Source organism: Anas platyrhynchos, chromosome 16 (genome assembly GCF_047663525.1).
Source record: "Anas platyrhynchos isolate ZD024472 breed Pekin duck chromosome 16, IASCAAS_PekinDuck_T2T, whole genome shotgun sequence".
NCBI lineage: Eukaryota > Metazoa > Chordata > Aves > Anseriformes > Anatidae > Anas > Anas platyrhynchos.
This window is the reverse complement of record NC_092602.1, coordinates 7,978,990-8,004,225: the sequence shown is the minus strand read 5'-3', so window position 1 is coordinate 8,004,225 and position 25,236 is coordinate 7,978,990. Positions and strand designations below refer to the sequence as shown.

Here is a 25,236-nt window from a genome sequence, read left to right as displayed (position 1 = left end):
CACGCTGAACTCTTCTATAAATCAATAGATGTGAAGACAATTACAGGCCATACAAGTGCTCCACTTATTCAGAGATCAGCAAATGAGTCTAATCTCTTTCTCTCATTCTCATAAACACTTTTTTTTTTTTTTAACATACTGATGGTTTGGCCTTTGCAATGCAGCGTGGTTACCTTTCATACCCACTGTATACTCTGTGTGCTGGTGATGCCCGGGTTGACCTGGCGGTCTCCTTGCTGGCTGGCTGGCACCTCAGGGTGCTGTGCTGTGGCAGGACCCTGCAGCTGCAGCAAACAGATCTGGAGAGCTGGGTGTTGGAAGCCTCTGCATGCTCAGAGGGCTTGTGTGGACGGATAATTTTATTAAGGTTTTCAAGAGAAAAATGGATGCTGCTGCACACTGCAGCTGTAGGGTTTACTAGTGAGAACAAATGGGAAAGGCTGCCGAACCCAGGCTGTTCCAAAGTGCCATGGGTTGCAGGAACCTCAGTACCTGAAGTCTTTTTTGAAAGCTAACTTAATTGAAGCAGTGTTAGCTTCTGCGTAGGCAAATAGGAGTAGGCAGGTTAGTTTTGTTTAATTGACTTAGCTCCAGTACCGCTTGGGTTACAGATGTATGTGTTACAGTGTGCTTAATCACACCTAACTGCGAGCTGCTCCTGGAGGAGTTTCAGTCCCACCTTGTCCCTGGCCACGTTGACTCCTTTCGTCTTTGTTTCCTGTCGAGTAATTGTGCAGCTGCTGGCCAGAACGAAAACCTTCACAGGAGCGATAAGCTGTCAGGGCGCCTTGATGTTCTGCTGGTGTCATTTTTCTACCTTTGTCATTTCCTTTCCATGAGCAAAGTAAGTTTTTCTAGAGAAAGGGCAAAGATAAGAAAAGGGGGTTTTGTTGGCAAAGCTCCCTTAATGTTCTGAAGTCAGAGGTGAGCTAACCTAAGGCGGCAGGAATCTACGGCGCAGGGCTGCCTCTGAGTCTCCTTTGCCTCAGACATCTGATTTTCAGGCCAACACAACCCAATCCTGTCCTGAGCAGGAGTCCTTTGCAGCAAGTGTCAAGAAGGGGAAGAAGTACTACTTGCTCTCACTTGGAGCTGTCTGGGCTTGGCCGTGTGCTGGGGCTGCTCTGCAGTCGGGAGCCAGCACCCTGGGACAAGTTAGGTGATCTGGGGCGGCTCAACTGGAATAAACCTGACACTGAAAATACAGAGTTGAGTAAAACACACACTGTTATCAGGCTGTGTGTTTTGTTATCAGATGTGTTTTTCTGTATGTTCTTGTTTGGCTTAACTCATTGAAATGCTGTCTGTTTTCTTTGATAGGAATCCATTATTGCAGACGTTGTACGGATGTTTTGCTTACTTTTTCCAAAAAATGTTTGCAGTCATTTATACCTGTGACACAACTGTAAAATCTTTTGTTGGAGAGGCCTCCCTGGCTTGTGGTGACATATATTTGGCAGTAGAAACATGCCCTGTTAATCAGGACATCTTTTCTCTTTCTTTGAGAAGGGAAGAAGGGAAGATTCCCTGGTCTGTTTTTATTAGTCCATTTTGCAGCAAAAATCAGATCAGCCAACCAACCAGCCCTCCTTAATAAAACAACCTCACAAAAGTGGATTTATCTTTATGTTTAGGGAAGGGGTGAAAGTCCCCCTGTTCAGTCTATAAATATATAGTATGAAACAACAAAAGCCTGTATTTTCTATTGCAGCAATGTGAAGGGCGTTCAGTGTTTCCTGGATGTTTATTTGGCTGCTGGATTCTCACACAAACACATACGACCAGTACAAATTATTTGAAGATACAATTTTTCTCCCAAGTTTGGTGGGGCATCCCCGGGGAGGTCGGCAGCTGACGGTATTAGCATGCTTTTGGGGTGCAGGGCTGCCGCTCAGTGCTGCTTGGAAATAATGCTCTTTTTAATGAGTATTCTTAGGCGTTCGCACAGCGAGTGGAAGTTGTGCTCTCATTCCTGCCTGGAAGTGAGTGCTCCAAGCTGAATGTGAAATCTGGAAATCTTCCAGTTGCTGTGATTCTTAAACACTGTGAAACATATAATTCTTTGTTCTGTTGGCAAACAGTCTGCTGAACCAAAAGGGTTGCTCAGATAATGTTTTTAACAGAAAATGTGTTTTTGCAAGATCGCCTCTCCTGATGCCTTTCTGAATGTACACTTCAGTTTCGTGTCACAGTGAGCTCAGAGCAGTTTCCTCTTAGCAATTTAGTCGGGAGCTCGGCATTTGTTTGGACGGGGAGAGTTTCAGGAAAGCAGCTTTCTGTAAAGGATAAAAGAGGGAATTAATTTTTTAATTGGATGTGTAAAGACGTAGGTTTGGTACCTAATAATGTGAAAATGTTCTGAGATCTGTGTGATAACCAGCAGGATTATCTCGTCTGATAACTTAGAAATGCCTGCCTGCGACCTAGCTGGGCCCGCATAGGAAAATATGGCTTAGTGGGATGTCTCACGTTACTTGTTTTCACTTCAGACTCGCTTTAATTATTTTTTTTTTCCCCTGATAGGAGTTTCAGTAAATTACTCAGACTTAGCAGAGCTTATCTGTACATGACAATGAGATGAAATGGTAAGCTTACTTTAGAAAACAAGCTAGTCCTTTAACGTAAGTGAAGCCGTAGCAATTTGCTTATTTTTCCTATGAATCATCCTAAAGAATGGAATAGTGTTGAGATATGTTTACAGCTGTGGGTGCCATGACTTCACGCTTAAAATTATACTTTTAACTGTTACACTCAGATTTAACTTTGGTTTGGCGTCAGGCCTAATGGAGGCTCTTAAATATGTATATATCTTGCACATGTAAGGCGGTTGAAAGAGGCTTTTTAGTTATACCTTCGACCTGGAATCCAGCAAAGGAAAAAAGCCATGTTGGCTTTGCCTACGGAGGGAGTCCACCCCCGAGCAAAGCGAATATTTGCACAATGAACTGTAAACGGGCTCGGTGCAGCGATGGAGCTCTTCTTGAAGGTGCCCCAGGGCTCTGCTCGGGAGCCCTTGAGTTTGCTGTGCTCCTCTTAATAAATTAAGGATTAATAATTATTAAAATAATTAAGTGTTGCAGGGACTGCTCACCAGTGACTTGTGCTGTAGCTTGGAAAATGAATTGCTTTCAACAATGAGCTGTCCTGATCACTCTATACTCTTGTCCTTCTTTTAAGGAATAAAATAGTAGAATGGTTGACAAATGTTGAGACAAAGAAACAGAAAAAACACCACGTTTCCTCTGTGAGTAGCGTACTTCTTTATGGTCAAAGGTGCAGGATCGCTGCAGCCAGGTGAGGTGCAGGTGCAGGCTGATAGCTGCCGGCAGCTGGTGGCTCCTAAACCAGGGGTGGGGCAGGGGAAGCGCATTGTGAAATGTTCTGCTTCTTGCCTGGGATTTACCAACGAGTATTTCTTGACTTTCTGTTCACGTTTTCTCTGTTACAATAGCAATCACTGATGCAATAAGTGCATTAAATGGCTTTTGAAATAGATGAAACCCGTGGAGGAGGGGAGGGGGATGGGAACTTTTCCCATCCTTGATATTATCACTGGACACCAGCTTTCCAGCAAATCTTTGTTTCCTGGTTCTCTTTGAGAGAACTGACAGTCTGCTGAGACAGGACACCCAAACTGAATGCTGGCATTCAGCAGGTTTTGAAAATGAGTGATGAATGATAGGGCAGGGAAGGAGATGCTTCGTGGCTGCCCTTTCCATGCTGGTACCCGCCTCCGAGGAGTTCCCTTTGGAAGAGAATGGAAATTGGAAAAGGAGGATAGATGTTTTGATGGGCATGGGTTATTACCACTTACCTGGCGAGGAGACAGTGGGCATTTGATGGAGAAGTCATATTTTAAGCCTGGATGAAAAGTACTGTGTTGATTGAATAAATAGTTGTGGCTTTTCATGTGGGCTGGAGAGCCTGTGAAGCTTTGTGTGGCCACTTCTCAGGCAGCCACATCTTTCAGAAGCCAAAGCATGCAGATGAACTCATGGCTGGATCCTGCTTATCCCAGTTGTGTCTGGTGTGGCACGGCCCCCAGGAGTGCTGAAGGACTTTTGTGGAGGATAAAAAGTTTGGACTGGAGCTGCAGTCAGAAGGACTTCCATTAGGTGTCAAGACAAGCCCTGTAATTTCACTGGTGGGTGGTTTCAAACAAGAGGTGAGATAAGTCGTGACGGATCGATTGTCTTCCCCCAAAGTAAGATCAAATTATAACTTGATGAATTAAATGATCTGACATTCCTATCAGTGCCAGTTTTTGTGATTCTATCACAGATGCCACCAGGTTGTAGATTTGGACCCTTTAAACAACACAAAAGCTCTGTCAGATTTTAATCCATCCTCACACCAGCCTGTTTAGTACATTTACCTTCCTTTTGTAGTTTTGTTTTCCTTAATCTTGAGAGTGCCTGAACATTATGATCACACAAAGGAAAGTACCTGATGCGATGCAATCTTCCGTCTCCATGCAGCCTGGGGTGAAGTTGGTCCCTGTGCACTTCTCAAGTTGGTGTGAGTTATTTGCTGCTCTGGTGTATGTACAACAAATGCAGAAGTTTATCTTGCTGCTGTTACAACAACTTTTGTGTGAGGATGATTCACGTCCAAGGCCTTCAGTGTGCATTGCTATGGAAACTTCTCCCTCCACCTCAGCAGAATTTTTCACAATGATTTCTTGCACCTGGAACTCAGAGGAATGGCTTTTGCTCCTGAAACATTGTCTGAGGGACTGAATTTATTTGATTCTACATGTAATTGACGTCTTGTGCAAACAAAAAGAGGGCTTTGTTTCAATTACATAAAACTTTTCCTGATCTCTGAGGAGTTTTGGGGTACTTAAGTCAATGTTGCTGCTGAAAAATTTTTCCTCCTTGATTTGTATGTCCAGCAACATGCCAGATTAGGAATCTGAAGCATTTGAGAACTTTCCCATCCTTTCCATTACTATTCAAGCAGACAAGTCTCCAGTCTAGTTTTCCATATAGTTTTGCAAATGGCTGTGCTAGCACAGGTTGATGATGGAGCAGAGATGACTGGTGAAAGCTGAAAATAAGCTGCTTTTGCAACAGCAGTGCTGGCTTGTGGTCACATCAGACTGGCCCAGGACAGGTAGGTTATGTAGCAGGTAGTGCCCTGTGCTGTCATTGGGACACACGGGGTTCCTACTTCTGTCTTTTTCTGGCTCATGGCTAAACAAATGCTCAGTGCTCAGCACAGGGCAAAAAGGTCCCTGGCTTTGCCTTCAGAAAGGCTGGTGGGACTCTTGGGAGAGTCTCACCAACTCTTATCTTTTGCTGGTAAAGGAGATATGCAAAGTGAAACCCCAATATTTTAATATATTAAATTCCTCAGCAGCCAGCTGGCAGAGTCCCTGCAAGGTGAAGGCTCACAGGCAGAGAAAAGACAGGTGGTGTTGGATCTGGGGCTGGAGGGCAAAGAGAGCTCGTGAGTGTCTGTAAGCCACTGCTGCTGTCATTGCTGCTTGTACGAGCTGGTCACCGTCCTGCGGAGCTGGGAGTGAAGCGGGTCTCTGTTCCCCTGGGCATACAGAGGTTCTTCTCTGCGTCCCACAGAAGGGCGAGGGCTGCGTGGCACGCCAGCTGTGCCAGGGGCTGTTTTGCGCGGCCGCTGGGCAGCGGTGGCGTGGCTGGGTGTCCCTGGGAGCCTCAGTAGGTAAAGGCCCATGGAGCGGCCCGTGCCAGGCTGGGGGGCTCGCTGCTTGGATTGTTGTGGGGACAATGCTGGCACTGTGGAGCTGCGAGGCTGACCCGCGGAATATGTTGCAGAACAGTGCTTGCTGTGTCTCTGTCTTGGCACGCCTTAGCAGGCTCTGTGCTGGAAGCACTGCCTGCGGAGCTGCCAGGAATAGTCCCCCCTGGCAGGGAAGTCACTACAATCACACTCGGCCTCAGCCTTGGAAAGGTGCGGGGTCAGTGTGGGGTCTGGAGCCGTGGAGCAGGTCTTCAGGAAGTTCCCTCTCTGCCCTTGGCCGGTGTAAGGAGCTTATGGAGAAAAGTTCACCACCAGTGTGCTTGGTTTTATAATGTCGTTGGCGTCATGGTTGGTTTCGTTACTAGTTGCTTCATTGGGGTAGCAAGAATTTGCCTGATAGCCCGATTAAATGACTTACTTCTAAACCAGCTTCCTCACAGGGATGTCGAATTGTGGGTGGGCTAGTCTGAGAACTGTGAAATGTTCTCAGCTGGGAAAGCCAGCGGTGTCTTCATATTCTGAGCAGTTCTGCATATGTAATAGAGCTTAGAAATGGGTTGGTGGTTCTCATATTATGGCACGCAGATGAACTGCACGAAAATAAGTCCTTCGGAAGACAGCAGCCCTTAGCATAGTCTTAGTCAGGATTAATTTTCAGAACAAGAATGAAGAATAACTGTCATTTCTTTGTATAGTAAGTACCAAGAATTGCTTTTAAAAGCACTATTTAAGTCAAAGGACAACTTCTATGCACAGGCATTTTCTGTGCATGCTTCCGTTAGTTCTGAGAACAAATTATTAATTTTATAAAAGTACTGTAAAGGAGGAAAATGGTTTCATTTTTATATGCACAGTGAAAGGTAGGTAAAATGTTAATGCATAAAGTACACTCCAGCTCCCAAAAAATTTCCAAAGTGTGGGGTTTTTGTTTTGGTTTTGGCTGATACCGTTTGCAAAGAACATGGCACTGGCGCCATGCTTGGTGGTGGAAGTATGCAACTTGCGTATTTAAAAGGTGTTTTAGGAGAATCCAGTTTTATGTGTATGGAATCCATTGGATGGTTGAGCTGTAGATAATCACTCAAATTTCAGTTAAAAATGCAAATGGGTGTGCAGATTACTGTCTGGCATTTTGCATTATATTCAGTATGTTGAAGTAATCTTCTTTCTCAAACTTCCACGTGATTCTGTCACCTGCTGATTGTCTCGAGTCCAGATTAATGCGTTAGAAAGTGTTTACTTGGAATCAAGGTGTTTAGGCTGCTTGTGAACTGTCCAGTGCCAGATTTGAGGAAGCAGTTCTATTTTATGCAATGCCTTTTATAGTTCAGGGAGGCAAAATATTAAAAACCCCAGGATTTTATTACGACAAGACCCACTTCAGCACTACGAACTTATTCCTGGAGTTTGCTTGAGGGCTGCCTGTGTGGGACACGTGGGATGGGAGCTGGATGTTCCTGAGTTGCTCGCTTCAGTCCCACATCGCAGGTACTCCTGGGCTTGCTGTGCTGGACGCTTTGCATTGCTCTTCTTCCAGCTGCATCCCGAGGAAGGGAAGTATGAATATTTGCTGCCTTGACAATGAGCAGGAGCTTTCCCAGGCTGTATCTGTGATACCAACAGTGAGATTTTAGGATATCCTGCTGCAGATATCTTGAGAAGTCAGGAAATATCACTGGGTCTGCAGTGGGTAGATCAGTACCCTATTGCACTTCTCTCGTGCAGAACGAGAGGACTTGAATTCTGGCTTCTCCCTTGCACAGAAGCAGCAGATAGCTGCCCTAATCACTGCTGCAGCGTATCAGTAGGGTTATGTTGGGTCATGGTGTAGAATGGGTTTACATATATTTGATTTCTTTTGTTTTGTCTAAGGGCCTTCATTTTTTAATAAAAAAAGTCCATGGATTATTCCAGGGCTGATCCACATATCATCATTGTTTTATCTGTTTTACCATTCTTTCTAACACTTACAACCTTGTTTTGACTACTGTTTAGTAATTAGGATGAAATGTAATTGTAATTATCCTAGCTTCCAAAGTTGCCACTGAATGGTGACTTGTACAGAAAACGTTGTTCTTCTCAGAAGCATGTGCCGATTTATGGATATAAGATTTTATGAACATCAGTTCATAAGTGTAGTGCATAACCCTCGACGTGTTTACACCCAGCTGAAATTCCATTCCCTCATTTTGCTTTTCTTACACGTTTGGCGTTCCTGAGGATTCTGTTAAGGGCGAAGTTCCACTATTAATTCTCAAATCCAAACAGGACACAAAGTTTCCTTTGCCAGTAGCTCAGAGTTGGGTGAGGCGGTGTTTCGCCCTGAAACTGAAGCTAGTACCAGGACGTAGACCTAGTGCATTCATCCGTCAGTTGTTTCTTCTGTCTGCTTACGTGCAGTCATTAGCTAAAGCTAATGTGCTCTGATCTGTATTGTCTACCACCTGAAGGCCATTTATATAAACTAATTGTAAGTGCTTATTTACACGGCATATTTGCAATTAACTGTTTTCATCTTTCTGGATGCTTTTAAAGCTTCTGATGCACAGCCTTGAAACTAAAGGTCAAACAAGACTGAAATCAATATAAAGATGATTTTAAGCTTTATAGATATATGTGTTGGTCTACTATGAGCAAATAAGACTTCTGTTTTTCACTCTTACTGGGGGGTAACATTGAAGTTATTCATGGTAATTAACAAAAGCAGTTGGTTTCCCATTTCTTAAAAGCTGACTGCACAAGCATACAATTTCATCTAGAAGAGCAGTCTTTTTCAGTGATGTTTAATATTAAATTTCTTTAGTAGAAGATCATATTTGTGTTTATGTATTAAAAAATATTTTTATGCGTCTGTCAAGTGGTACAATTTTCTCTAAATGGCTTCTAGATTGGCAGTGGAATTGTGTGATTCTCTAACTGTCTTGTGTTGTTAGTTTTTATTTGCTGACATACATTTACTTTGGAACTATCACATCATTCAGCTGTCTTTGTTCCATATCAATAATCTTGTTGAAATTAGGCCTTTTAATTGGCTTTCAGAAAAGCTTAGTGATCTTTTTTTGCAGTACAAGACTAATGCAGTTAACATTGCTCCTTATTCTTTTCTGTTACTTCAGCACAAGTGGCTGTAAAACTGCTGGGGGTTGGGCTGTGGCTCCTGAGCCTCTCCTGTCACATTGTACCCTGAGAGTCTTGGTGGTTCTCTGCTTGGCTTTCTCCAGTTATTGGGGCTTTCTCTTTTGAGGCCCCCAAAACTCTAGATACAGTTTCATGAGTGCTAAGTAGAGGGTGAGATCATTTCTCTTGACTTACAGGCTGAGTTCTTGTTGCTTTGCTCCTCAAGGTCCCCTCTTAATGATTTCTCTGTCCTCAAGTATGTCAGCCCTGCTTGTGCCAGCAGAGAACTTGCTGAGGTTGCTTCTCTCCCATTGTATGGGTCAAAGAAAGTTTTGGTGTAAGCTACAGAGTAAGGTTTGGTCTGTCAAGGGTAGGAAAAAAGGGGAAAACTAATATTTATATTTCTGTGCTTTAAACATGTAAGTACGTTATATTGGGAAATCCATCTAAATAAAGGTGGGTTTTAATTCTCCTGCTGAAATTTTTATCAGAAATCCTCTATCTAGTGGTTTGCAAGATGTAATAGAGAAGTAACTGCATGTGGTTTAATAAATGCAGATTGCAGCTTATTTTGTTTGTTTTTTTTTTTTCTGTACTGAGTGAACCTTGACTTCAACTGCCATATTGCGACTTAACTATTATCAGCTAAGGCATAGGAAAAACAGAGATCAGTGTTATTAACGTGCAAGACGGTATGCTGAAAGCAATTCCACATGTTTGTGGAAAAAGGAATCTCAATGCAGTGAGTTGAGAACAAATCTCTACAAGGCTTTTTGAGCTGTTCATTGACTGTTGTACAGATTTTGTATGCTGCAGTCTTGAATATAAAAAAGTTAACTTACAAGCTATGTATTTTATATTCCTAAATGGTATAACAGCTTTAGAAATAGCTGTCATAAAGATGTCATTCCGTTCTCTGTTTGTATAATGCTAAGAAAAAGAATTCACGAATGCTACTGGAGAAATGGACACTCAGGATAACACACCTGCCTTCTCTCTTCCCATTCCAGGGCATATTCCCTTGTGGACTCCAGTCAAGTGTCTACTTTCCTGATTTCTATTCTCCTCATAGTCTATGGCAGTTTCAGGTAAGATTTTTCTTTAAGGCTTTTATGGATCTTTTCTTTTTCAAATAAAAATGTGACTACAAGTGACAGTTTATAGTTTATGCCTTTTGTTTTTGTTGTATCTTTGTTAGAATGACAGCTGATGTAAATGCAGCATTTCTTGGTTCTGAAAAGGAAATAGAGAAGGAAGAAAAAGAAGCCAGTTGAGGTTTCTGAAAGACATAATTGTATGACAAGTTGCAAGCACGTATAAGATAGCTGTGAAGTCAATCCTTGAAGACAGTTCTGTAAAATTGTGTTTTGGAGGGTATAAAGGACCTGTTGAGAGATATAGATGGATGTAATGTTGTCAATAGCAGGCTTTTAGATACAGTGTTTCAGTGTTTGATTCAGAGCATTCTTACTCCGATTGCAACCAAATCTCGTAAAATAGATATTCCTGAATGTAACAGCACAACAGAGAAGTGAGAAACACATCAGTGCTGAATTCTAGCAGTGCCTGACACCAACTGCTGATTAGGTTTGAATCTTCAAAAAACAAATTTGCCCCACTTCAGGGGACTTGAGTATGTTTAGAGAAAACTTTGTTGTCCTGCTAAGCTTGCATCTTGTATCATACCCAGCTTTTAATGTAATGGCATATAAGGAAAGAGGTTCATACTGACACATCAAAAACAATTTACAACTTGGAAATATTATTTCTTTGAAACTTAAGTTCAGGATGTTTTTCTTCTCCCCTCTTTTTTTTTTTTTTTTTCCTTTGAAGAACATTGCTTCGTTCGAAAGGGTTGTTAGGCACTGGAACAGGCTGCCCAGGGAGGTGGTGGAGTCACCATCCCTGGAAGTCTTCAAAAGACGTTTAGATGTAGAGTTTAGGGATATGGTTTAGTGGGGACTGTTAGTGTTAGGTTAGAGGTTGGACTCGATGATCTTGAGGTCTCTTCCAACCTAGAAATTCTGTGATTCTGTGATTCTGTTTAACAAGTCTATGATAAAAAGCCATCCATATAGTATGAATTCTCTGCACCACGCTGAATATTCCTGAAATAGATGATAACCATGGTCATAAGTATGATGTAAGCTGCAGCTATTAGGATAAGAGGCTTTAAATCCCAGTCATAAGTTAAGCAAATCATAAAATGAAAGAGCCAATTTTTGGTAAGAGCTGTCTGTTTTTGCTAGTGAGTATTAGGTAACAGCACTGCTGCTTAAATTAAAATAGAAAGCTTCAGGAAGACAAAATCTAGAGAAACTGCAAATAAATAAAAGGTTGCATTTAATACCAATTGGCAGTGGTTTTTTTCTTTTCTTAAAGTTCTGAGTCAGTCTAGCATATAGTTGAGGGGCTACTTCAGTCTTTAATTTAATTCATGCAGTTGAGTAAAAAGGAACTATGCATATGGCTACAAGACCTGTAGCTTTTATTAAAACCAAAATTAAATTGAGAAAACATAATGCAATATGAAACAGCAGGAGTGCCTGAACGTAAATTGCCTCTCCTCAGAGCTTCTAAGCTTTTAAGAATTTTCCCTTGCTCTTTCCTGTCCTGTTGCTATGCACACGTGTTCTTTTACCATCTTATCCTGTGATTACATTTAAAACCGCTCATTACAAGGACTGAGCTAGGACTGACTTAAACTCAAAAGATTCTAACCTATTGGATGACATGGTAGAATGACGATGGATACAAATCAGTTGAGGAAATGCCCTCTTCTAGCCTACTTCTGCATGTGTCCTAAGGACTCCAAGACATAAGCTATTGCAGACCAAAATAGGGCCCGATAGTTTTGAAACTGATTTCTAATGAACGGCCTACATTTAGCTTCTTTAGTAGATGCCTGAGCCGAAACCCACAGTTTCGATGATGACTTGGGTAAACTTCCAAGCTGTTTGGTCAACGAGTGAGGTCAAAAGCAGTTATTTACAGAAGATTGTGAAGTGCTGTTAACAACAGCGCCCAAGATGCAATTCAGATTTGTAAGAAATTTAAGTGTGGTGCTAAGTTGCAAAATGATGCTTATCTGGAAATTCCCGAAGTAGTAAAATAAAAACTTCTGGCAGTGGGTGGATTTTCTTAGAATAGCAACTTGCCGGAAAGACAAAAGTTACTGCTTAGGGTGCTCGTTCTCAAATGAAAACAACATCTTCATCTAGATTTGAGTGCTTCATCTCAAATGGAGCCGTGGTAAGGCAAAAAGAAAATGGCACTCCTCACATAACCTTCTTGTTGTAGAAAGTGGGCATGGTTTCCAATTTCAGTCTGAAAAGAAACAAGTAGTTATTGTAGAGTTATTGTGATACTGCTGGCAAGTGACATAAACAGAAGTTCAATAATAGGATCAGAAAGAATTGGGTGGGTGAGTCATTAGGATAAAATCCTTGTGTGTGGTGGATCTAATCTAATGCAGGAGGTTTCGGGGGAACAAAGGATAGCCTGGTCCAGTGTCCTTAGTCATACAAGTAGCATTTGTCCAATGACAAATAAATAAATAAAAACCATACCAAGCAACAAACAAAAAACACCAAAATACTCAGAAGAATGTCTAATAGATCCTGGGAAAAGTCTGCCTCCAGAATGAAGAACAGTATGCATTTGAGATCTCACTTCTCTTAATGTGGCTGGAAGAGCATTTCCTTCCTGCATTTGTGCAGGGTCAGGAATTTTATCTTCAAGCCCTTCTAAACATCTCCCATAAATGTTCTTACCATCTCTCAGCCCTTGTACTTGATACGCTTTGTTGTTGGCTGTCAGAGAGGCAAGTATAATCTTTCAAACAGTTACAAGATGTACACAGCAGCATGCAAATGTTTGTTCTAGTTATGGATTTTTAAAGAGGTGAGCTTAGCTGGAAATGGGTTGTTTCCTGGGGGTTCTTCCCATACAGTCACCTATTGTCCAGGTGCTTTGCTGGGACTGAAGTGCTGGAGTTACTTTGTAGGCATGTAGCAGCTAAATCTTTTTCTATCCTATCACATACTCAAACATGGTTATGTAAAGCCTGATTTAACCCATACTCTACCTGTTCCAGTTCCTGCTTTTAAGCTAAACTGTTACTGGATCCTCCTCGATCGGAATGAAGCCCAGTTTTGTTTTGAAAGTATTTGCAGAGGATTGTTTGTCCTGCTTTTAAATAGTTTTTGTTTGTTTGTTTTCAGTGCTGCAATATTTACTGCTTGTAAGGTGGTTTGCTCTCCACTTCAGAAACAGGGACTGCAGGTCCTCACAGATCCTTGCTGTCTTCATTAGTTAATGCAGAACTCAGGTGCAAGCTTTATCTCCTGCCTGCAGATGAAGACTGACCTTCCCATACTAAAGAAACTCCGGTCTTCCCATATTAAGTATTGCATGCTTGAGAGCCCTCGAGACTATAGAATATATCGTGGTACTGAAGAACAATGCATATTGGTTTTATTTTCCTATTTTTCCCCACTCTGTCTTGCTTGTTTAAGTTGTAAGTTTGGTAGGAAAAGGTGGTCCTCTTTGGTGGTTCGTAAACAGTGCCAACAGCCACGATGAGTCCACCTTAGTTACTTAGCAGGGTGTCGTGCATGTGTGTTTGAGCTGAATGTGAAATTTCAAAGTAGGTGTAAGAACCCTAGATTTATCTCTATGGCAGTGGCTCGAAATGCTCAAATAAAACGTGTGACTAATTCTGGTAATAGTGTGTGGAGTAATAAAAATAGCTTCTAACTAAGAGAAAGGGTGTGCCTGGAGTTCACAAGCATCTGTAGCCACAGTGCTGGCAGGGCGGACAAGGGGTCTGGAGAGCCAGAAAGATACCTGCACGCGTGTGAAGCACCTGCTGGGGGTGAGATGCTCACATCAGGGCTCTGGGACTTTGGCATGTGTGGCTCTGCAGACATAGTCAGGAGCTGGTAATCCATCTAGTCAGTGAGAATATTTTTCCATGGACTTTTTGCTACTATTTCCCCTGTTCTTATTCCTACTCCAGATCGTGCATTGCAACTCGTCATTTAATCTCACAGGAACACTTTATAAGCCACTGTGGCGATGTTAGATCGCGTAACGTGTTCTAGCCTCTCTCTCCATAATACGCACGGAGATCTGATTCATTTGAATTAAACTATCTGAGCTCAGTGTCTGACTGTAATTTTTTATGTAGAGCAGTTGAAATCTGGCAATTCTCACAGTCCCAGAGCTGTTCATAAGGGTGACTGTCTTCACTGAGCAAAGCGAGAAGGAACTTCTCAATATATTGCCTCTCCTGCTGACTCTTTAGAGATATGCTTGCTTTCAAATTTCTTCCTTTGTTTCATAAGAATATTTTCCTGCAGGGTTTCCCCGAAGCATTATTGCAATGGAAGTGATCCATAGCTGAATCTGAACTTTCATGATAATAATGTGCCAGCAGCTTACTCATTGCGTTGGCCTCAGCGTAACCCTACTGAGTGCTTCCCTGTGGGAGGCTTGCTTTGAACCACTGTGCTAGAAATCCTACCAGCTTGAACTGCTGGGGCCCCCAGAAGAGACAACTGTAGTTTATTGCCTGACAGGAGATGCTGAGTGAATGCTGCTTTTGGAATCCAGGCGCAAACTTGAACAAAAGAGCAAATGCTTCTCGACTTGCTGTTTCCTTCCAGCACAGTAATTTTCAATATGTCTTGTTTTAAAAATACAGTTTTTAACTTTCATGGAAGATGTTTTAGTGATCACTTCTCAATTTTTATCATGTTAGTGATAATTTGCAGCAGAGGTAAGGGCCAAGTCGTAAAATGGGTGCTGATGATTCAGAAGTTGGTTTGGCTCACCAACTGTGTTGCTAAGTGACCGTAATTTCAAGGTTTATGCTTAATTTTGAAGTGAGGATGTTTACAGGTGATAATGTAGTAATTGCTGATTCTATTGAAATGAAAGCAAATGGGCTGAAGTTGTTTGTGAGCAGTAGGAATAATAGTTTATTTTCAGTTTCCTTTGCTGATAGCTCCTTAAATTATGAGGAGTTCCCCATTGCCACAGTCAGGATGATGGTGTGATGCTCTTGCTAAGCTGAGCTAATTTACAGAAAAATGAAATGCTGCTCTGAGGAGAAAAAAAAAACAACATTTGTTTGGCTGAATCTTGGATCCAGCCCTGGAGGGTTTTCATCCCTCTCTTGAATTTTTATATCTCGAGAGGAAAATTTTATGGCTTAATGGGGATTAATGGGGAAAAAGGAAATGTGAATGAAAGATAAAAGATGACAGACATCTTTAGAACAGATCTGTTTGTTAGAAGCTGTGTTCTCTGTTGACTCTTTGAATCTTAGATAACTTTTCAGCTGACACCCAGGTTCTGCGTAGCAATTCTGTAAGTCCAAGCTTAAAGCTTCCTCGTATTTTATCTGAGTCCAAAACCGGTTTTAACTTCATACTGGGAGCACGTGCATAATAGAAGCAGAACAACAACATAATTTTAAACTGGAAAGCCTTTTTTTCTTTTTAATTTTATACAGCAAAACTACTCAACCTCGCTTTCTTTAATATACCGTATCTGCCTAGATACTGCAGACCCATATGTGCTTGATTTCAGGCTGTATGACTGTGACACAGAACTGCTTACCTCTACGTTGCAGTAGGACACACTAAAATGAAATAACTTTGATACAATCTTTTACACAAAGGTGTAGGTGTTTTATTTTGTCCTTGTCTGTCAAATTAATAGAATTTGCTTACTTTTCATAGTGCAATCGCTTGCAGCTCAACTTGGAAAACAACAAAAAAAAAAAAGTCGAATGCCTGTTGACCTGGAAGTTGTATCAAAATACTTGATATTTGCTGCTGCTGCAGTCTGAAGGGAAGAGCCATACTATGCTTCTGATGGTTCTCTGTAGCTTATTTGAGCAAATAAATCTACAGAGAAGTCATGGACAACATGCATGCATGTTATGATAATGAGAAACTATCATGGTAATCTTGATTGCTAATATTTTTATATAAAACAACATCGCATTTTTACTATGTTGTTTTATATAAAAACAGCATAGAATCACTTTTGCCACAGCTCATCACTTTGATGCAACTTCTAAATTACATTCTAGCAAATTTTGATTAACTTTCTGAATTTCATTTAGGATCTGTTTTGGACAGCAATTATTTTTATGATTAAATTCTGTGTTATTTTGGAGTCTTTTTGGTATATATATCAAAATGAAAAGACAAAGAGCTGGGTACACTGGGAAATGTCAGCTGCTATGGATGAATTAATTTGTACTATTTATTCAGAGCTTCCTCTAGATATCTGAAATGCCTATATGTTTATTTTCTAGACTTTGCTGAAGCTATTTCAATTAGATAAGAACTTGTATTCAGCAGGGAATTACTTACAGGCAAATTTTGGTCATCATTCATTACAAGAGTCAGAGGAAGGAAGCAATGAGTATGGTTTTAAACATGAAACCAAATAGTTAAATTTGAATGAAAAGTGTCAAAATGGTAACTTGGAAAGAGTTCAAATACATCAGAGAATTGAAACTTTTACTGTATTTCCATCATGTTCTACACTTCCAAGCAACACAGATAAGTATCTTCGTTGTGGTTTGTTGTCAACACTTAGCAGTTCAGACACTACAGTGAGTAGTCTCAGTATTGGACCAAGTGTGATTCTGTACCTTGTCTCTAACAGTGGGTGTATTTTTTTTTTAATTTCTGGCACGTATTTTTTTTTTCTGTTTTGTTTTGTTTTTTTAATAACCAGCACTTAAAAAACAAGACTTTTCCAGGGAGAGAGTGCTGAAACAGTAGAATGGTAATGAGACCGTAGCTGATAAACCTAAATAGGAGTTTGAAATTTGCCTATTAAGTTTGCTTTTTTTTTCCTGCAGGTCTCTTAACATGGACTTTGAGAATCAAGACAAAGAGAAAGACAATAGCAGCGCAGCTGGGTCTTTTAATGGCAACAGCACCAATAACAGTAAGGGTTAGCTTTGCTCCTTATCTTTCTTTCATCACTTCAGTGTGTTGCATCTTCTTTTGTTTCATCCGGTCATGTGTTTCATGCTTTGTAGATTCACCTGATATAATTGAACTGTTTAGTCTAGGCACTTGACATTTTGCTTTGCACTAATACTGCTATCTAGTTCATGCTCATGGAAGCTAAATTTAAAACATCAGTGTAGTGTTTCCATAATGCATAGAAATTGCATGCTGCGCAATTTGTCAGGTCTTCCTGGAAACAGAAACTGCCTTATTTTTAAAAATACAGTTATGGAAGGGAATGTAATTTCTCTTTGTCTGCTGGTTGTCACTATGACATGACGTATTAGCCTGCCTGTAGACAACTAAAGGTTTAATCTCATGGTATGCTAATGAGTCTATACGGATGATTCAGCTTTATCAACACAGAAATTGAAGTATAGATTTCATGTGGCTTTGGGTGACTCATTTAAAATGGACAACAAAGTATGTGTCTACACACAATCTATTCAGAGTGGGGATTAACTTGTCAGCTCTTATGCAGTGATTGTCCCCTCTCTTACTGTAAAAATAGATTCCAGACAGCTTGGCCATTTGAGATGCACTATTTTGCAAGCAAAAGCATGCATGTGAACAGTTGGAGTGGACTGTGTTGTACACAATGTGCTGTAAATTCATGCCTGAGTTTAATTTACAATAATTTATGTGGCTATACTCTGAGACTAGGAGTCTAGAATGAAGTTTCAGCGTTTTCAGAAAACAAGACTGGGACATGCGGGCAGCCCTGCACACAAAACCTTGAATGCTAGGGTTGCTTTGTTTAAAATGAGAAATACAGCTTAAAAATTACTACATAATAACTTACAGGGTGTTGAATGTGTCATGCATTTTTTGCTTTTTGTTTTTAATTCACTATCTTGCAACTTACATTGTTATCAGATGACCGTTTCCGTTGACAGCACAGTTACAGAAAGAGGTGGTTAGTGATTCAGCAATGAACAGTTGAAGCTTTGGGAATCTGGGAAGTAAGAGAAGACAGTCTGGGGTTGGGGAACGAGCACATTAATGGGATTAGCTGTCAAAATGATCAGAAATAAAATGAGGAACTTTGACATTTTACATTGCATGCACTAATTCCCATATGCTAGGGTGGTTTGTAATATGTCATTTCTTGTTTTTCTCTTGGGAAATTGAAGGGCATGTGAATAAATTTTCTTTCTTAAAGCAGGAGGAACTAGATCTAAGACACAGATTAGAATATAGGAATTTCTGTTTTAACACTGTTATCTCTGGGCTGTCTATATTTTACCATTTTGTGTCACACCTCAGTAACAGAGATACATGTATGATGACTTGACCGTGACTTGCATTCTTCTGCTTCTTATTTTAAAAATTTATTGTGCTACTTATGTTTGAGAGTAAGTTCTTGATCAGAAATAGTAAATAACCATGCAGTGTAAGCAATGTGTCCATGCTCATTGTTCAAGTTCTCTTGTTTATAAAAATGGTGGAAAACATATGGCAGAAATTAGTGAGTGTATTTCGCTTGCGTTTGAGGGTTTTTGACATCCTTAGATACCCTGGTAACTGTGATTTGTAAGTAACCCATTACCTGGACAACTTGCCACTCTTCTACAGGAAAAGATAAACACACATTTTTATACACATACACACATGCTTACAACTTGTGTGTATGTGTATACTTGTGTATGTTTGTGTATATGTTCATACATACATATATAAATATTCTGCTTAATAACGTAAAAGCTTATTCTTAAAATCCTGTAACTGGTAAAACACTGCTTCATACAGCAAGGCCCAATTACTTTGGGGTAATACGGTGATCTTAGGCTGGATTTAGGTCTCACTTGGTTCTGAGTCTTGTACTAATTTTGTCATTAGAGGCACTATGGATACTAATCAACTGACTGGTCCAGATGTTACCAGTCATTTTAATGCTGTACAGGTACAAGTCTGTCTTGTATGGTTCCTCCTGCCCTGTCACAATCAAATGTAAATACAGCTACAAATACTGGTTAAGTATCAGTATGATTTTGGAGGATAGATGGGCTTTCAAAGCCTGATCTTTAGTTAGTAATTCTAAAAACTTCTAGTGAATTATAGTAAAAAGTGGCTTGTCCCATTGTCAATAAACCTGTGTAGTGACTCTGCGTGGTTGATTTGGGGGAAATAATCAGAATAAAATCCTTTAGTATCTCTGCACTCTTTAAAATTGCTTCTAGCTCTTAAATGTAGGCATGATTTTTTGTTGTTTTTTAGGATAAAAAGTGATTACAGTGCATGCTGATCTGAGTTAGCAGTTTCATAAACAGGTAGACGACTTCGGTGTTTTTCAAAAAGTGCCCTATGTTGGTAGGCTCGATGTAATCTGGTGATTGCAATCGGTGATACAATTTGAGTGCATCACCGAAGCAGAGTTTGGAGCTGTAGCACCCTTTGCATGAGCTAGGTCAGCCTAATGCTCTGCAGCTCTGCTGCTGATCAGGCTCTTGTCGTCATGCTGAGTGGTTAAACCAAACCTTTGGATGCTCTCTTCAACATGTACGTGTGGCTTAGGGTAAAACATGGCACATAGATCATGTGCTGCATGATTCACAGTCCCTAGCTAATGTTAATTTTAACTTCTTATCCACTCTGTCAATGGCACAATAAAAAAAATCTGAGATCTGTTTTCAACTTGCCGTTCTTGAATTGCCGCGAAGCCAGCGTGTTGGTGTACACACCCAGCTGCTGCCAAAGTGCTGCTTGGCTGTAGTAATTTCGTGCTGGCTGCAGTGCCGGGGTGTGGCAGTGCACGAGGCTCTCAGGGTCAATTTCTATTGCACCAGCACTGAAGTGAAGTCTATTGTTAAGAGCCTGAATTAACATTGGTGAGGACAGGCTTTCAGAATGTGTGTGGTAAGAAGTAGCCCAAATTAAATGTCACATTCTTTCCTCCACAGGTATTCAAACCATTGATTCTACCCAGGCATTGTTCCTGCCGATCGGAGCATCTGTGTCTCTCCTAGTTATGTTCTTCTTCTTCGACTCAGTTCAAGTTGTCTTTACAATATGCACAGCAGGTGACTAAGTTTTCTTCTCTTTGTAATAATTTGAATAGAACAGAAAGCACTGATGTGATTAATTGTTGGTGATAATTATAATGCGTGTCATAGTACGTATTAAGCAAATGAATTAGGTTTCATGATCGTTTTTTCATATCTCTTTAGCTATGAATAGAGTGACAAATACTATTTGAGAAGTATTTTCCACTTAAAAATTTGCTAAATATAATGAACTATAAATTGCAGGAGTTTTGAAAGATGCTGGATGTGTTATTTTAAGTAAATAGTTCACTTGTTATAAGTCAGTACTCAAACCTGTTCATGCTATTTCATAACGCAGGTACTTTGTAGGATCATTCAGGTTGGAAGGAAGCTCTGGAGATCATATCCAGACATCTTTTCCTAGTTTAATTTTGGATTTTGCAGTTATACATATTTTCTTAGTTTCAAGGATACTTCATGTCTCCCTATCATTTTCAGTATTATTCTCTTGCACTGCTTGAATTTAGAACAAAAATGAGATGATTGTCTGCAAATAAATTGCAAGTCCTCTGATTCAGTTTATTATTATTTACATTTTGTCATTTAAGTAAATATCACAACTTTGATTTTTGGAACATTTTAGCCTTTTGATCTTTCAAGAAGAGCTTTTTCAAGAGACCAGTGCTGTTCAGGGAAACAAGATTCTTTTTAACTGCTCCAAATGTGTAGGAGCTTTTAAAAGTTGTCCTCAGTCCACACTCTGAATCTGTGAAGACTTTTAAACCCTTAAATACTTTTCTTCTCCTATCTCATGTATACACATTGCATGCTTTTCCCTCGTTATTTAACTCCTGAATTCTACGTCCTCTCCAGCCTCTGAAACAGGGCTGATGGCGAGGGGTGAAATCTAAATCTCTCCTCTGGAAATGAATCTTGAGACTCCAGCTCTAATTGTAGTGGCACGCTCCTGCTGGTACTGCTCTTACTGCTTTGGCCTCTGTCACATGCATTCTTCCCTACTGAAAGTAGATCATTACTTCAAATAAATTCTAATATACACTAGATACTGGTGATAAGGGAAACTTTATGATGAGAAAAAAAATTTTAATGTCAAGCTTATTGCTACCTGTATTTCCAGAATGACCCTGACATTTGTAACTTTCTTTGTGACGCTGGTGGCATGTGGTGCGACTGCGTTGTGTCAGCTGGGGCATGCTCCAGGTTTAAGAGGATTGTGCCTACTTGCACTAGTGCCCTGGGGTATCTTTATTCTTCAGGCTGTGTTTATGATACTGTTTCTCTGGTCTTGCATATGAGGGTGTCATTAAGCACGGGGGACCTTGGCCCCAGGAGCTCTGAACTTTGTGACTTTGGAGGTTACAGAGCTGGGCTGGGGACCTGGGGCTGGGGGCTTGGCCCCTCTGAAGCTGCAGTGGTTCTATTTGGCATCCTCCTTTTTGTAGATTTTAGAAGCTGATGTGGGTGTGTGCTTTTGAATTATAGCTGGTGTCTGGTTTCTTAAACCACTCGTAAATCTGCCTGCCTCAAAGGTTTGCCTTTGGGGAACAGTGGAGAGCAAGGAAGGACCTGCAGGCAGGCTGAGGTGCGAGGAGCAGGCAGAGCTGGAGAGCTGGTGGCTGCCTGCAGACGGGAATTAATCCAAAGGATTCCCAATTGAATGATGGGTGCTGAAGCTGAAGGAAAACAGAAACACCCAGCTGGAAGCCTGAACAGTAAGGAGGGAGATCGGGTACTCCTGGACAAATGTGTCCTGGTGTAATTACATCTGAATTCGTGTCCACTTCGGGAGAGCCCAGCTACGGGCAGCGGTGGCTGTGGATGCTGGGACAGGAGGTGCAGGGTGCCCTGATGAGCAGAGCCTGGGGGGAGAAGGGGGAAAAGACAGATTTCAAGGCCAAAGAGGGTCAGTTCAGCTGTGATGGAGGCTGAGCGGGAAGCAGGGCAGGCAGGCAATGGGGATGTGGGATGCGGGGCAGCAGGAGCACAGGTTTTACTCTTGGCCAAGCATTTCTGAGAAGGGTCCTAGGCAAACCCATGCAGAGTTCTACACTCTTCATTCTTTCTCTGCCCGTTCTGCTTTTTTTTTTTTTATATTTCCTTTCTGAAATACTGATAGAACTTCGAGTTTCCCTGGTGCTGTTTGCTGACACCTTTTTTTGGTGTGAATTTATTTGTTTATTTTATCTTCCTCATACCAGAAGGGACAGAACTGAGAGGTGGAAAGATGTGGTTTGAACAAACCAAATTTTCTCCAGTTGACTCAGGCTGTGTAATAAAGAGACTTCCCATCATCTTAGCTTGAGAAAATAAAAAAAATAATAATTCCTTCTAAAAAGCAAAAACTAACACAAGTTTTTAAGGAACGAGTAGAGAACATCATCCAGAAAATGTCAAACGATCCTTCTGTTTTCATGTTGGTCTGTTCTTGCTACAGCAATTCTGGATGCTGTGTGAGTGCTGCTGACAAGTCTGTTTCTCCAAGTCCTCAGTCTTTTAAACAGCCCTTAATACAAGTTCACTGCTATTATTAAAAAAAAAAAAAAAAAAAAAGGAAAGAATGATTATAAATACCAGCACTTACTAAACGCTTTTACAGATGTTTGGGTGGAATAAATATGCTTCTTGGAAAAAAAAAAAAAAGTATTTATGGAAATAGCCCTTTTGCTTATTTGTGTGATTTTATCATTTTCCCTGTTTTCAAAAACTTTAGAATTGGTAAAATATGCAGTGCTTTAAGTTGTAATATATTTCAGTAGTCAATAAACAGTTATGAGTAAGAAGGGAGAAAAAAGTGATTGAGTTGAAAAGCCAGAGAACCCCTTTATTACGCTGCCTTAATCTGTCATATGTTAAATAATTTTAGAAGAATCTCACAGCCAGTTTGTAGCAAGTTCTGATGTTTTTGTTGACTCCTAGAATGTTTGGAAACTGTTTTTCTTGCAGACATGATCATGAACAGCTTTGAGACTGACTTTTTTTTTTCTTTTTTTTTTTCTTTTTAGACTTGGAGATAGGAGCATGTAATTCCTTTGAGAGCCTTTATTTTGATTGCAGTTTGAAAGCAATAGAAGTTCTGCAGAAAACCTTGGAGTCTTTAACTGCTCTTGCTTCAATAATACTGCAGCATATGATAATAGGACATTGTTCCAAGAGCTTTTTCAAATTGGTGAAGCTTGTTTGTGTACTGTAGAAATCAGGTCTGAATGTACTAATATTACCTTTTCTTCCTTTTCTAGTCCTTGCAACAATAGCTTTTGCTTTCCTTCTGCTCCCGATGTGCCAGTACTTAACACGGCCTTGTTCGCCTCAAAACAAGTAAGGACTTGAGAAATGTTTTGTTCCTCTTCTCGTATGCTGTATTCATTTCTTTTAATGAGAATTCTTTAACAGAGTCTTTGGTTATGAGCATTAACCTCGGGGCTGAAGTTCATGCATATTTTTTGTGTGTGTGAACGCTGTGTTTCCACTTTGAAACTAGGAAGCACAATTTCTGCAAGTCACGCATGTTTGCCAGCCTGGGGAATACAATACAATTGCAGGAGACTAGATTTCCCAACAGCATTTAAGAAGTTTGGGTTATTTTGGCTGAGAATTCAGTTTCAGAATTAGTAGTGGGTTTTAATGTTTGTTAACATTAAACTCTGGATGATAATGCTGTTTTTTCAGGGACTGTAGTTATGCTAGTGAAAATGACGATTGTTCGAGCCATGTTTTGAAACTAATTCTTTCCTTACCTTGTGACTGGAGTTCATGCTCCAAAAAGCACTGTCATAGATGGTACTAGGAAATAGCATTCATACTAACGATTTTAAGAGAGGTGCCAGGATTTACAGGTTTTTGTTATTTTTTTTCCATCTTCGTAGTTCAGGCTTTACACATGTGATTTGAACGTGAGGAAAGCTTGTATTTTGTTGCTGTTTTGGTACCTACTTGTGGCAAAGGAGCTTCCCCTCAGTTGTTCTTGGCGTCTTTCATCAGCAGTTGAGCTCTGTTCCGGTAGCATCCATTTTCTGTTCTTTAAATGGAAACATTGCAGCTTATGTTTACATGTTGTTCCTAGGATTTCCTTTGGCTGCTGCGGGCGTTTCACTGCTGCTGAGTTGCTCTCATTTTCTTTGTCTGTGATGCTTGTACTTATCTGGGTCCTCACTGGCCACTGGCTCCTTATGGACGGTGAGTATGTGAATCAAGGGATTTGACTACAAGTTTGTGCCTGTTCTGACACATCCAGTCACCTGGTGATGATCGGTGAAATTTGCTGTTATTAATGCCTTGCTGGATTGTAATGTTTGTGGTAGACTCCCTGAGAACAAGCCCTGTCAGAAACATGCCGGGGTAATGTTCGGGACACCTGTTTTTCTGGTTTGGAAAAGCTTCCAAGGAATTGCCAGAACATCCATGAGAGATGATCTGCACTCGTGTGGTGTAGGGTGAATTGCCAGTTTTAGTTAAAGATGTGTGGAGACAGCAGTTACTTATGAATCATAACTTGGTCTCAACAATCTGGTTAATTTTTGCTGTGTGTCATGGTGGGTTTGGTTCAGATGATCAAATAATTTGTTGTGAGACAGTTCACAGTAGCTAGCTGTCTTTGATCTCTTTGATGCATACCAGTTAGGGTGGTGAGATGGGTGAAGCTGGCAGGCGTCCAGTTGGCTTGAAGGGGTGATTTATTTATTTTTTTTCCTTCTGGTTGAACTGAATTTACAGCTTGCTGTTCCTACAAAGAGCTTTCCTCCTTCCCTCCTGCCTTACAAATCTCTTGGGCTAGCTCTGGCATTCGTTTAATCACAGGGCAAACTGATTCAGCTCACTAGAATGGCAGTGCAGTCTTTTGCCAGGCTATTTTTCTGCTGCTTGCAGTGAGGTGAATTGGATTGTTGTGCAGTCAGGAATGTGCTAAATTTGGCAAAAGGTAAGTGGTGAGAGGACGGAGTGGATATGATAGCAAAGGGATGAAGGGGTAGCCAGGAGCAGGACCTCCGCTCCTCAGCAGTGTCAGGCAGCTAAATTGGCTGAAGACATGTCGTGAAGTGGCACCCTGAGGTGGTGATTGCGTGAGGAAAAATAGCTGGAACAGCATTACCTACCCTTGAATTTGCTTCTTGTGATAAAAAAGCCTACGTCCCATCAGCTTTCTAGCTCCTCCTAAATGAGACAGCAGCAGCAAGTCCTTAGCACTGGAAGCTGCCATGGCACCTTGAGTGTTTCTCTTGTATATGGGGATTATGTTTCATTCATGTTTTTTGCTGCTGCAAAAGCTCCACCTATTATATACTAGGGCGTACCTTATAAAATACTCAAATAAAAATACTCAAATAAAGAAAAAAAGAATAAAAATGTGGGTGGTGTTT

The 25,236-nt window shown here is 40.8% G+C and overlaps 1 protein-coding gene across 2 annotated transcripts in view; it reads left to right on the top strand.

The window, feature by feature from the left end:
- SPPL3 (signal peptide peptidase like 3) overlaps positions 1 to 25,236 on the top strand; it is a 57,954-nt gene that overhangs the window by 22,788 nt on the left and 9,930 nt on the right. The window contains exons 2-6 of one of the 2 annotated variants that reach the window (XM_027470105.3): positions 9,846 to 9,923; positions 16,724 to 16,818; positions 19,778 to 19,897; positions 23,119 to 23,197; positions 23,943 to 24,055. In XM_027470105.3, coding sequence (XP_027325906.1) covers positions 9,846 to 9,923; positions 16,724 to 16,818; positions 19,778 to 19,897; positions 23,119 to 23,197; positions 23,943 to 24,055 — 485 coding nt within the window. The remainder of the gene's footprint in view (positions 1 to 9,845; positions 9,924 to 16,723; positions 16,819 to 19,777; positions 19,898 to 23,118; positions 23,198 to 23,942; positions 24,056 to 25,236) is intronic. The other variant, XM_072024185.1, reaches the window with a different exon arrangement.